This window comes from Phyllobates terribilis, unplaced genomic scaffold (genome assembly GCF_046119375.1).
Source record: "Phyllobates terribilis strain yellow unplaced genomic scaffold, ASM4611937v1 Scaffold_1__5_contigs__length_1240528914, whole genome shotgun sequence".
Classification (NCBI taxonomy): Eukaryota; Metazoa; Chordata; class Amphibia; order Anura; family Dendrobatidae; genus Phyllobates; species Phyllobates terribilis.
In genome coordinates, this window is record NW_027362761.1 from 355,774,159 (window position 1) to 355,787,786 (window position 13,628).

The 13,628-nt window shown below is 39.6% G+C and overlaps 1 protein-coding gene across 11 annotated transcripts in view; it reads left to right on the plus strand.

Moving 5' to 3' along the window:
• The window catches only part of PITPNM2 (phosphatidylinositol transfer protein membrane associated 2), a 398,693-nt gene that overhangs the window by 252,096 nt on the left and 132,969 nt on the right, over window positions 1–13,628 (plus strand). For all 11 annotated transcript variants that reach the window (XM_073676202.1, XM_073676201.1, XM_073676209.1 and 8 more), the window contains 3 exons: window positions 304–518; window positions 2,985–3,106; window positions 11,228–11,461. In XM_073676202.1, coding sequence (XP_073532303.1) covers window positions 304–518; window positions 2,985–3,106; window positions 11,228–11,461 — 571 coding nt within the window. The remainder of the gene's footprint in view (window positions 1–303; window positions 519–2,984; window positions 3,107–11,227; window positions 11,462–13,628) is intronic.

Consider the following 13,628-nt stretch of genomic DNA (forward strand, 5'->3'; position numbering starts at 1 on the left):
ACCTCAAATTACCGTACTTCTCTGAAGTCAAATGAAGGTTTTGAAAAAAAAATGAATTGAGTACCATATTTCAGATGAAATTGTTTTTTTTTAATTCAGGGTGTATAAGATGATCTAGTTTTCAAGATCCAGACAATGCAAAGAGCTGTTCATGTCACACCAAGCTCTAAGTGAATAAATTTAGAAACCACAAAAAGGGTATTTAAAAGTATTTCTCGGTGAAGCCATATACTGTAGTGGTCAAATTTAGGAACTTCATTACCAAGGTCATTACTGATGTTTACAAATTATTTTGTTTTACAGAAAAAGAGCAGAGAAGAGACATGTGGGGAAGGCAGTGGTGTGGAAATCCTGGAGAACAGACCATACACAGACGGTCCTGGGGGCTCTGGTCAGTACACACACAAGGTCTATCACATTGGCATGCACATCCCCAGCTGGTTTCGATCCATCTTACCAAAAGCTGCCCTTCGAGTTGAAGAAGAGTCTTGGAATGCTTATCCCTATACGCGGACCAGGTACAGCATTTAAAAAAATCATTGTTACATGGAAGCACTTTCCAAATTTAGATAACGTGAACTGCCCTTTCACACCAGCTTTCATATATGCGTTCTTCATAATACAAAAAAACTCATTTGCATGATTAATTAACTGCATGCTGTTAGGCTACGATGCAGAAATGCTCCGGATTTTTCCTGAGCGTTTCTGCATCTCCCTGGCAGAAAAAACGCATGCGGATTGTACATGCGGATTGTACATGCGGATTGTACATGCGTTTTTCCTGCCAGGGGCAAGCGGAAGTGAAGCGTTCTTCACATGCGTTTCCGCATGCGGGTTGACAAGCGCTTTCCAAGCGATTTTAGCATCACTTGGAAAGTGCTTGACAACTTGGTCACACTATGTAAATCCATGCAAATGGCATGGATTTATATAGTGTGACCGTAAAAGAATTGTTTTCCCCGCCATTGACTTGCATTGGACCGCATGGAATCCACATCACTGCATCTGTACATGCGGATTCCATGCATTTCAATGTGCGGATGGTACCCATGTTTGGAGATGAGGAGACTCTCCTCCAGACCCGGGTACCATAGTACCTGTAAAAAAAGAATAAAATAAAAAATATACATTATACTTCCCTTCTGATGGCCCCCGGTCTCCTTATCAGATGCGTCTTGACTTGCCGGCAGCTCGCGGTGGACTAAAAAGACCTGCCATGACGTCATTTAGTTATGTGACGGGTCACGCGACCGCCGACGTCAGCGGTCGTGTGACCCGTCACATGAATAAATAACGTCATGGCAGGTCCTTTTTAGACCATCACGAGCTGCCGTTAAGCCAAGACGCATCGCTAAGGACACCGGGAGCCATCAGAAGGTAAGTATAATGTATATTTTTTATTTTATTCTTTTTTTTCACAGGTACTATGGTACCCGGGTCTGGAGGAGAGTCTCCTCATCTCCAAACCCAGGTACCATCCGCACATTGAAACGCATGGAATCCGCATGTACAGATGCAGTGATGTGGATTCCATGCGGTCCAATGCAAGTCAATGGCGGCAAAAACGCCGCGATTCCGCAAAATATTTGCTAGTGCTGCGGATTTTTTCGCAATGATAATCCGCAGCGGAAATTTCCGCAGCATGTGCACAGCACATGCGGATTATCATTGGGGAACATGGCAGACCTCCTACCAAGCGGTTTTTAAGCGTTTCTGCAGCGTAATTGCCGCTACGGAAATGCTTAAAAAACGCATAGTGGGCACACAGCCTAACACCTTTCTCTTTTTAGTGTTTATAACTGCACATTTGGAATTTCTCCAATTTCCACATGTATTGCTAAGAAAATATTGCCTCCCCGCAAAATTATATTCATGCCTGCTAAGCTGGATTTCCCATTAGGCTCAAGAGGTCCGTGCATAAAGTACCACAGAAGAAGACATCTGTATTTTAGAGTCCGTGCAGTATTATAGTACGCGCTATGGTAGTTGGTGGAAAAATGTATTTATTTATTTTACAGAAATTATGTGCACACAGTGTATCAGTGTATGTACTCTTAAGCCAATGTTACAACACTATTGTTCCACACAAGTCTGGGGATTCTTGAATTTATCGTAATCTGTGGTTCTTAGAAGACACCACTACCATGAGCTGTTTTCTTTCTCCTAGAAATGGCAACTTAATCTTTCAAAAATCCTTTACATGAAAGCAGGAAATCGGTTAACAAATCTTGGCCAAAATTATGATGCTGGAGGAGAATTATGGAAAACTTTGCAAATAAAAAAATTCTCAGGAGGGAAAGGATTCCTTAAAAAATTATTTTGTTAAATTAAGTCAAATATATTGTTGGTTATGGACATGTTTTTTATTATTTTTATTTTCTCTGTCATTATGAATATTTATAAAATATCCCAACATTTTTCTTCCCGTTTTAACCCTGACACAGAGTTTCATAATAGAATGATACTTCTCTAGAGTTCACTTTTCAGTAGTCTCATTATCATCACAGACAGGATATCAATGAAAAGTAATACCATTATACACTCTCGATAACATAAGATCACACCATTAACAGTAGGTGTTCATCACAGTTCACCTCTTCCTCCTCCCTGCGCATTGACCTTTGTACAGATCAGAGCATGCCTAGAAATAGCTACTGTAGAATTATTGACCAGTCTGTTGTTTTATATGGTCCATGTCACTGCTGTTAATTATATCTCCAGCTTGGTTAACAACAGTTCAGTCAATTAGTACATCTCCATAATACAGAAAATAGAAATAAGAAATGTAACATCAGGAAATAAAACCAGTTCAGAAAAAAAGCACATTTGGATGTAATTAATAAAACATATAGGTGATACATTCCCTTTGGGTTACTAAAGTTTATGATATATAGGTACCTGAGATGTAAATCTAGTGGAGTATGTTTGTGTGCAGGTATGTGTTGATGCTTTTAGCTTAGATTAACTTGCATCTCTCTCCTTAGGTACACTTGCCCTTTTGTGGAGAAGTTCTCCATAGATATAGAAACTTTTTACAAATCTGACTCCGGAGAGCTCGTCAATGTGTTCAACCTTTCTCCTGCTGAAAAAAGGCAAACCGTACTGGGTAAGCATTATCGCAATAAGGTATCTTCCTTCTGTAGTTATTGTGGTTTGAGCCTTCTTGTTCTGCAAGTTGCAATTAAAGCTGATCTATCAGGTTTCCTATTCTTACTTATCAGCGGTAATCCAAGATTAACCAGTCTATATTGCTGAACTTCCAAACTACACAAAATTCCAAAAAAACACCAGGAAGCTAATACAGCTCTGAATAAAACATAATTTTTATTAGATAATCATTAAAACCAATAAAATATACAAATGCTAAACGTTTAGCACTTGTATGTTTTATTGGTTTTAATGATTCATCCAGTAAAAATTATATTTTATTCAGCGCTATATTAGCTTTCTGGTGTTTTTTGGAATTTTACTTATCAGTGGGCAGCATATGATAGAGGGGGAAGATGCTGAGATCGGACATATATAGATGTCCATGATTTTAATCAGTATATTTACAAGAAAGCTGTAATAATACTGTCAGGACTTTTAGAAGAAGCATGTGACTATCCCCAAATAGAACAGCTAAGGACACCTGACAAAGCCAATGTAAGTATGACGGTTTTTTTTTGTTTTTGTTTTTTTTTTATACATTTCATGTGCAAGCGAGTTTGCCATTCTCCCATTTCCACAGCATTGTTGGCCCCAGACAGCACTTTGCTGCTTCTCATTTCTGATTTTCTACTTTATTTTTCTCACCCTGACCTCATCACAAGCAACCACATAACATATACAAGATGATCAAAATGCTTTATTAGTCCACTATTCTACATCAGGTTCAGAAATTATAAAAATACTAGTCACCTATGCAGAAGTAAGTGGAACAGGACAAACTTTTTAAGCTTTTTTTTTTGCTTTTAAGGGCTCGTGCAGATGACTGTATTTTCGGCCCGAATGCGATCCGACAGAACAACGGACTGCACTCAGACCAATGTTATTCTATTGGGCCGTGCACATGCCCTAGTTGGATCTGATTATCCGATCACGATTGGCCATGCAATTCAATGAATCCGTGGCCGAGCGATGTACTCTGTGACATCTGCCTGTCTGTGATGACATTCATGGACTGACAGAATAGAGAAGGAGAATTTTTTTGAGTGAACATAAGCGCATATACCACCTACACTGGATGTTAAATACAGGTTACGTACCACACGGTAGCGCTATTATTTATCTGTATTCTTTCTCATATTTAGACTAGAGCACTTTAGCTCCTTAACAAAATGTGTGAAGCATAAACCCTCTTTAATGTATTTGTGTTATGCTTATGAACCATCTCAGACACTACGATGCCTTTTAAGTTTCCTGGGAAGGTAAAACTTTACTTGAGAACTATGGGGTTAGTGGGGCCTTTCTCCTCTTTATATTTAAACCCCTCCCTACCAGATCTATCAATCACCATTAATGGCTCCCACATATTCACAGTTTTATGTGTCTACTGGATCAGAATAACCTTTTTACCACCTTTTTACCACCTTTTCTACTTTCTATCACCTTTCTTTAATCCATTTATTCCTGAAGCTCAAATTAACAAAACTGCTTGTACATGCCTTATTCTAATCCTCTTGGAAAACTGAAACATACTCTTGTCTTCAACTTTTCTCCATCCTCTTTATGCTAAAACTCGCCCAACACAACAGTCTCTTCCACCATTCAAACTTTTAAAAATAATTTGAAATGTGATCTCTTCAAAAAAGCTTTTATATTCTTGTCTCTAGTTTAGGAAAAATATATATATATTTATTTATTTTACTCACTTATATAGCGCCATTAATTCCACAGCGCTTTACAGACATTATGTATCTTTGTACCGTGTTAGCCAGTGGATAGAAAAATATGAAAATTTGAGAGCCCTCACTGGTATAACTGAAAAAATGGTAACAAATTGCAAGCTTTCGAGACTACTCAGGTCTCTTCATCAAACATAGAATAGCACAAAATTTGTAGATTATACACAACAGGATGCAGGAATAATGCAATAGATTAGACAAGTGATGTGAAGCCGAACTATCAATGTGGGAAGGGGAGAAACAGTTGTGGTAGTAAATATTGAGTAGTTCTTAGACAAGGAATATGAACATTTTATTGTCCTCTGATTAAGGTCTGGTCCATGATTGAGATGCCCCAAATGGTCTGAGGAGCACATTCCTTAGTTGATGTAGAAAGATATAAATCCATGCGACACATTAATTGACACTCAGAGCAGGAATTAATGTGTCGCATGGATTTATGGCAATCCCCTTGTCCATAGCTTGTATAGGAGACCTAGGCAAGCTGGAACTTGGCTTGATCACAGAATTTGTGGAACCTTTAAATGCGGTAACTGCAGCTTTTGCCCCTGGATCAGACCTGCAAAGAATTTTGTTATTGCATTTACAGGGAGAGAATTTTTCTCTAGGGATTTTGCCAACTGCAGAACTGAAGGGATGGTGTACATGGCGACATGTCCCTGTCCCCTAAATTACGTTGGCAAGGCAAATCGAGAGATTCGCAGACAGATTGGGGAACATATAGGGGATATTAAACACAAAAGATATACCCCACTATCCCGACATGTCAGGGAATATCATCAGGGGGACCCAAAATCTATTTCTTTCTGCATTATTGAAGTTGTGAGAAAACATCAAAGGGGAGGGAATTGGAATAAACGAATATTGCAAAAAGAATGCCAATGGATATTTCATTTAGATTCCCATGCCCCTAGAATCATAGAATGTTAGAGTTGGAAGGGACCTCCAGGGTCATCGTGTCCAACCCCCTGCTCAATGCAGGATTCACTAAACCATCTCAGACAGATGTCTGTCCAGCCTCTGTTTGAAGACTTCTATTGAAGGGGAACTCACCACCTCTCGTGGCAGCCTGTTCCACTCATTGATCATCCTCACTGTCAAAAAGTTTTATCTAATATCTAATCTGTATCTTCTCCCTTTCAGTTTAATTCCATTGCTTCTCGTGTTTCCATGTGCATATGAGAATAAGAATGACCCCTCTACACTGTGACATCCCTTCAGTTATTTGTAAACAGCTATTAAGTCTCCTCTTAGCCCTCTTCATTGCAAGCTAAACATTTCCAGATCCTTTAACCGTTCCTCATAGGACACCGTTTGCAGTCCGCTCACCATCCTGGTAGCTCTTCTCTGAACTTTCTCAAGTTTGTCAATATCTTTTTTAAAATGTGGTGCCCAGAACTGGAGACAGTATTCCAGATGGGGCATGACCAAGAAGGAGTAGAGGGGGATAATTACTTCACATGATCTAGACTCTATGCTTCTGTTAATACATCCCAGAACTGTGTTTGTCTTTTTTTGCTGCTGCATCACATTTTTGACTCGTGAGCAGTCTGTGATCTATTATTATACCCAAGTTTTTTTCACACATGCTGTTGCTTTGTTCTATTCTTCCCATTCTGTAAATGTAATTTCCATTTTTCTTGCCCAGATGTAGAATCTTGCATTTCTCCCTGTTAAATACCATTCTATTAGTTGCTGCCCATTGTCCAAGCTTATCTAGATCCTTCTCCTTTCTTTGTCTTCTCTAGTGTCAGCCATCCTTCCTTGCTTTGCATCATCTGCAAATTTGATTAGTTTACCTTCAGTTCCCTTATCTAGATCATTTATAAAAATGTTGAACAACACTGGGGCCAGGACAGAGCCCTAGAGATCTGAATGAGCAGTTATCCTTTGGATGTTTAATTTGATTGGAACTGTCTCTCCTTTGTTAGCTCCTGGAATTCTATATGAAATATGAGTTTGGTTTTCATAGGGTGTTATAAAATGCTGTAAAACTATAAATAATTAACCTGCCTAGTGCAATTGCCCCATGAAATGCAGGGGATTTAGCACATATTTATAATTATGAAATTCCTGCCAATAATGATATATGTTAATATATATTTTTTATAGATGCCTCTTTTTCTTTCCTCATCCTCCCCCAATCCCCCCTCCCTTTTTTATTCTCACAGTAATACATTGGTTTCATAGTTGATCCTTTCACAAAGTAAGGATGTTAATGCTTATAGATGAACCTCCTACCCCTACCCCCTTTGAGACCAAAATAATGCTACCCTGGAATTAGTTCCTGAATTACTTATGTATATAGTCTCCCCTCCAACAAACCAAAATAAAACCCTTTTTTATGCGCTTTCTGATATTGATACGTTAGCGCTGCAATTTTATAACAAGAGGTAAATCTATGTGTCGGGATTAAGGGGGGACATCACCAGCAGGACACATTGCATACCTTGTGAGTACTGTGTGAAGAATTTGCATCAGATGCAACTTTTCATATCTCTCCTCCCTCCTGTTTAAGAGCTTAGAAAGATATCCCAAGTGGGACACAGGGAGAACAACTGAATGTGCATCACATAGGAATAAAATGGACTCTGCTCTGTGAGTTCAGAGACAGCTCTTGTATATCACTTATCTATCACAGTTGCCCTTAAATTGGTCTCTACAGACAAGTGCATTATTTCTGAAAAACCAAAAACGTAAGGGGAAGTGTAGGCTGTATAAGTGTTTTATCAGAGAGGAAGAAGCCTAGATGGCTGACATCCCATAAGTGGCACAGAAACTGAAAAAGAGCCTCTGCACGAATCATTCATGCAGTCTGCATGATATAGACAAAATTTCTTGGCCTGCACCTTTCAGAGGTCGAAACCAAAAATGTCAATCATTTTTGGCATATCCTGTGAATATGTTCTAAATTTCTATTTACATTTCTGTTTAGCTTGATGATAAATAATACGATTCTTTTGTCAAAATGCAAATGTCAAAGGTCCTCACCTACAAGACTTTGAATTATACAGTTTGTATTAAGAACAAAGATGAAATAAATTAGTCCTCTCCTGGGTTCCAGATGATTGAATTCAATATTTAGATTATGTGCTTTGTAAATGTTTAATTTTTATATAAATTAGCAAAATGTAATAAATTCCAAAATGTGAACCCAAAAGATGTATATGATTTCCTTGATCTGTAGATAATACTGATCAAGCAATAATCATAGATTGACGTGCACATTATGCTACTATGCTGCATGTGTTTCTAAAATACTAACAGTATATTGATTGGTTATAGCTTTCGATAAAGACTTGGAGCAGCAGCTACACCAGAGACTTGGCTAATGACTATTTATCGACTTTACATTATGGCCCCTTTTTTATTGGCTAGATGTCTTTGTTCCTGAAAACGCCATTCAGATAGACGCTAATTAGCACCCAGGAAGGCAGCCATGAGAAGAAACATTATTCCCCTTCCCTAAAGCTTGTTGCCATGGCAGGAGATAGATGCACGCTGACATTCAAAAGGAATGTGACGCAGTCGGCTGAACCCAGTAGCTCAGTCTGATAGGAGCGTTCCGAATTAGTCTCTCTCTAGGTGACAGTAGAAAAGCAATGCCGTACTTCTGCTGGCTAATTTTAGCCTACGCTGCATTTCTAGAGGGTGGGCAGGTGAAGAACAGGCAAAAGATAAAAGAGAAAGAAGTCTGACAAAGAGAGACCTGAATTATTCCCATAGCATGTTAAAAATAAAACCGCCTGGATCCCTTTGAAGTGTACAGTGAGAAGATGGGCTTACAGCACCAGCCTGTACTGTATTGTGGAAGAATTCATGCAGATTCCTTTTCCATAGTAAATGTCACTCTGTTATAAACAGTTTAAATATCAGTTGCTTAAAGTAAATAAAAGTTATGTAATATTTACATCAGTTGCTACAGCAAAAATAAAAAAAAAAATATGTTAAAATAACTTACACAAGCTTTATAACTTGAGATCCTTTAGATTCTTTAGAAATTGCCATCAAGCCATGTTCACACGTTCAGTATTTGGTCAGTGTTTTCTATTAGGATTTGTAAGCCAAAATCAGGAGTTGAAGATAGTGATGAGCGAGCATGCTCGTTACTGGAGATTTATGAGCATGCTCGGGTGCTCGCCGAGTATCTTCAGCATGCTCGGGTGTTATGTTTGAGTCACTCCGTGTGCATGATTTGCAACTGTTTGACAGCTTTAATACATGTGAGGAATGCCTATTTCTTAGGCATTCCTCACATGTATTAAAGCTGTCAAACAGTCGCAAATCAGGCACACAGTGCGATCGAGCAGATGTGCTCTTGTGTGTAGAATTTTCTGCCCAAATGTGAAAAAACAGAAGATTGAGAGTTTAATCCCTTCTTGTGGCTTTCCAATCTCCAAAAGCTGTATCCTTTACATCTTTGTACGGGATTTAGTTTTGTTGATGGATTGTAATTCCATAATATGATTTTGTTAAAAAAAAAAAAAAAAAAAGGAACTGTTATCAGAATATCTGTTTTGGAAACTTTTTTTCTACTGCCCTGTACAAGTATGTATTTGGCAAAATAAGATATATGGAATAAAAACACTATCACATGAGTGATTAAAGAAACACTCCCATCAAAGTTTTTATCATCTTAATATATTGCAATCATCATATTATATCCTACAAGGAGCGGTTAAAGGATCTGGGAATGTTTAGCTTGCAAAAAAGAAGGCTAAGAGGAGACTTAATAGCTGTCTACAAATATCTGAAGGGACGTCACGGTGTAGAGGGATCATCCTTATTCTCATTTGCACATGGAAACACAAGAACCAATAGAGTGAAACTGAAAGGGAGAAGATACAGATTAGATATTAGAAAAATCTTCTTGACAGTGAGGCTATGTGCCCACGTTGCGGAAATGAAGCAGAAAATTTCTGCTTCATTTCTGCATGTCCTTTCCCGGAAAAATGCATGCGGAATTCCGCAAGCATTCATCGCGCGTTTTTCGCACGTTTTCGACATGCGGAGTTGCCTTGCGTTTTTTATTGCATTGCAAAGGCAATTCCGCATGCGGAAACGCAAAATTAATTAACATGCTGCGGATTTTTGTGCTCATCAAAAACGCTGCGGAAAAATCCGCAGCATGGGCATAGAACTTGTGGAAACTCATTGGGGACCATGGGGTGTGGATTACCAAGCGTTTTACAAGCGTTTTCGCTGCGGAAATTCCACATCAATTATGCTTGTAAAACGCTATGTGGGCACATACCCTGAGGGTGATCAATGAGTGGAACAGGCTGCCACGAGAGGTGGTGAGTTCCCCTTCAATGGAAGTCTTCATAGAGAGGCTGGACAGACATCTGTCGGAGATGGTTTAGTGAATCCTGCACTGAGCAGGGGGGTTGGACACGATCACCCTGGAGGTCCCCTCCAACTCTGACATTCTATGATTCTATGACATAGCACTGTGTACTTACAATTGCTCATTTTGTGTGGGTTTTTATGTTTTGATACTGGGTTATTAATGAGGGTGTCTAATAGACACCTCTCCATTACTAACCCCAGGGGTTGATGCTAGCTGTGATTTTTGACAAATCAGAGCCGTCATCAAACCCAACTACCATTACCTCAATTGCCACCGCACCAGGCAATCAGGAAGAGCCAGTCAAAGATCCAGAATTTGTGCATTTAATGTGATACGCCAATTCTGGGATTGGCTGCAGGTTTGTATTTTTAGGCTGGAAAGGGTCCAATAACCAGGGACCTTCCCAGCCTGATAATATAAGCCCGCAGCTGTCTGCTTTTACCTTGGCTCATTATCAAAAATAGGGAGGACCCCACATCATTTTTTATAATTATTTATTTATCTATCAAAACCAGGCTAAAAACACCTGCGTAAACGCAGTTACAGTGCAAGTGTTTTAAACTGCGGATTTACCACTTCTAATGCAAGTCTATAAAAATGGAGTAATACTCTGACAACATTGTTCCCAGCAGTGACCTGGGAGTCAGCGATGTATTCAGGCGTCTTCCCCATGCAGTTCCCATTCCATTTCAATGCTGTTTCCATTCATTGCAGTGTCTTCCATTATATTCTGTACTCAAGTCGAACTCATCTGAGCGTCTGACCTGCTCAATTCGAGTACCAAGCACTCAAGTATTTTAATGCTCGATCACTAGTCAGGAAAATTAAAGTCCTATAAAACCTTTTTTAAACAATTTTCAAATATCAGGCCATTTCAAATGCCTATACATGTGTTTATCAACGAAATTCTGTAAATGCATGTAAATTCTAAGGTCTTCACATTCATGTAATTGTTTCATTATCTTTTAATCTACTCTTGTTTATTTTACAGATCCTATTGATATTGTTAAAGATCCAATCCCCCCACATGAATATAAGCCCGAAGAGGACCCTAAAGTGTACAAATCTGTGAAGACTAAAAGAGGCCCCTTGTGTGAAGATTGGATTGAGGAACATAGGAATAACCTTGGGAGATGCCCAATTATGTGTGCCTATAAGCTGTGTAAAGTGGAGTTTCGTTACTGGGGCATGCAGTCTAAAATTGAGAGGTTCATACATGATGTTGGTGAGTATATTTGTTGATGTCTTAATAGCCTGATGCTTTGTCCACTAGTGTTTGTAGTGGATTCTGTGCATAAGAGAAGCCAATACTCTGTGTTGCAGAGTTGCCAACCTACTATTACATTTTTTTTCTGAGACAACAGGACCAAAATTAATGAACGGTCTAAAATTTTAACAGACATTTATCACGGACCATGATAATTACCACACCCCATAAGATGTCCAAAATAAGAGCAGATGCTGAGAATTAAATCCTGTATACAGGACAGGAGAAGTGGTACTGTGCAGTAAGAGGTAGTCACCGGAAATGGTCTTCCAACAATCTTGAAGGAGTTCCCAGAGATGCTTAGCACTTGTTGGCCCTTTTGCCTTCACTCTGCGGTCCAGCTCACCCCAAACCATCTCGATTGGGTTCAGGTCTGGTGACTGTGGTCATCTCCTTCTTAGTCAAATAGCCCTTACACAGCCTGGAGGTGTGTTTGGGGTCATTGTCCTGTTGAAAAATAAATGATGGTCCAACTAAACGCAAACGGGATGGAATAGCATGCCGCTGCAAGATGCTGTGGTAGCCATGCTGGTTCAGTATGCCTTCTATTTTGAATAAATCCCCAACAGTGTCACCAGCAAAGCACCCCCACACCATCACACCTCCTCCTCCATACTTCACGGTGGGAACCAGACATGTAGAGTCCATCCGTTCACCTTTTCTGCGTCGCACAAAGACACGGTGGTTGGAACCAAAGATCTCAAATTGGGACTCATCAGACCAAAGCTCAGATTTCCACTGGTCTAATGTCCTTTCCTTGTGTTCTTTAGCCCAAACAAGTCTCCTGCTTGTTGCCTGTCCTTAGCAGTGGTTTCCTAGCAGCTATTTTACCATGAAGGCCTGCTGTACAAAGTGTCCTCTTAACAGTTGTTGTAGAGATGTGTCTGCTGCTAGAACTCTGCGTGGCATTGACCTGGTCTCTAATCTGAGCTGTTGTTAACCTGCGATTTCTGAGGCTGGTGACTCGGATAAACTTATCCTCAGAAGCAGAGGTGACTCTTGGTCTTCCTTTCCTGGGGCGGTCCTCATGTGAGCCAGTTTCTTTGTAGCGCTTGATGGTTTTTGCAACTGCACTTGGGGACACTTTCAAAGTTTGCCCAATTTTTCGGACTGACTGACCTTCATTTCTTAAAGTAATGATGGCCACTCATTTTTCTTTACTTAGCTGCTTTTTTCTTGCCATAATACAAATTCTAACAGTCTATTCAGTAGGACTATCAGCTGTGTATCCACCTAACTTCTTCACAACACAACTGATGGTCCCAACCCCATTTATAAGGCAAGAAATCCCACTTATTAAACCTGACAGGGCACACCTGTGAAGCGAAAACCATTTCCGGTGACTACCTCTTGAAGCTCATCAAGAGAATGCCAAGAGTGTGCATAGCAGTCATCAAAGCAAAAGGTGGCTACCTTGAAGAACCTAGAATATAAGACATATTTTCAGTTGTTTCACACTTTTTTGTTAAGTATATATTTCCACATGTGTTAATTCATAGTTTTGATGCCCTCAGTGTGAATGTACAATTTTCAAAGTCATGAAAATACAGAAAAATCTTTAAATGAGAAGGTGTGTCCAAACTTTTGGTCTGTACTGTATATTACTGTATAGTATAAAGTGTGGACTCTATACTATATACACAGGCACACTCTGACACATGCAGTGTAACACAGTCACCCTCCGACCACTACATTCCCTTAATGTCTACACTATTTATTATATGGTGCATAGCGTGGAGCTGTGTATATAGTTTGGAGCTGTGCCTATGTATATCGTATATACAAGCTCCACACTATGTAGTATATACACAGCACCACAGTGTGTAGTATATACACATACATACTATATAGTGTGGACTTCACACTATATACTGTATACATAGGCACACGCTGACACACACAGTGTAACTTATTTAGCAGCCGCCACTTTCTTTCATGCAAAGGACAAATACACAGTCACGCTCGCACGTGGCTCCCGTGTCGCTGCTTCTGTGGATCTCAGGGAGATGCGCACGGCATGCTCAGCGGTGGTTGGTGTACAGGGCTCAGCTCTTTCTCCATGGATGTCTTTCTCCCTCCCCATTCTGGTCAGGTCATGTTAATACTGCGCATTTCAGCCTTTTTA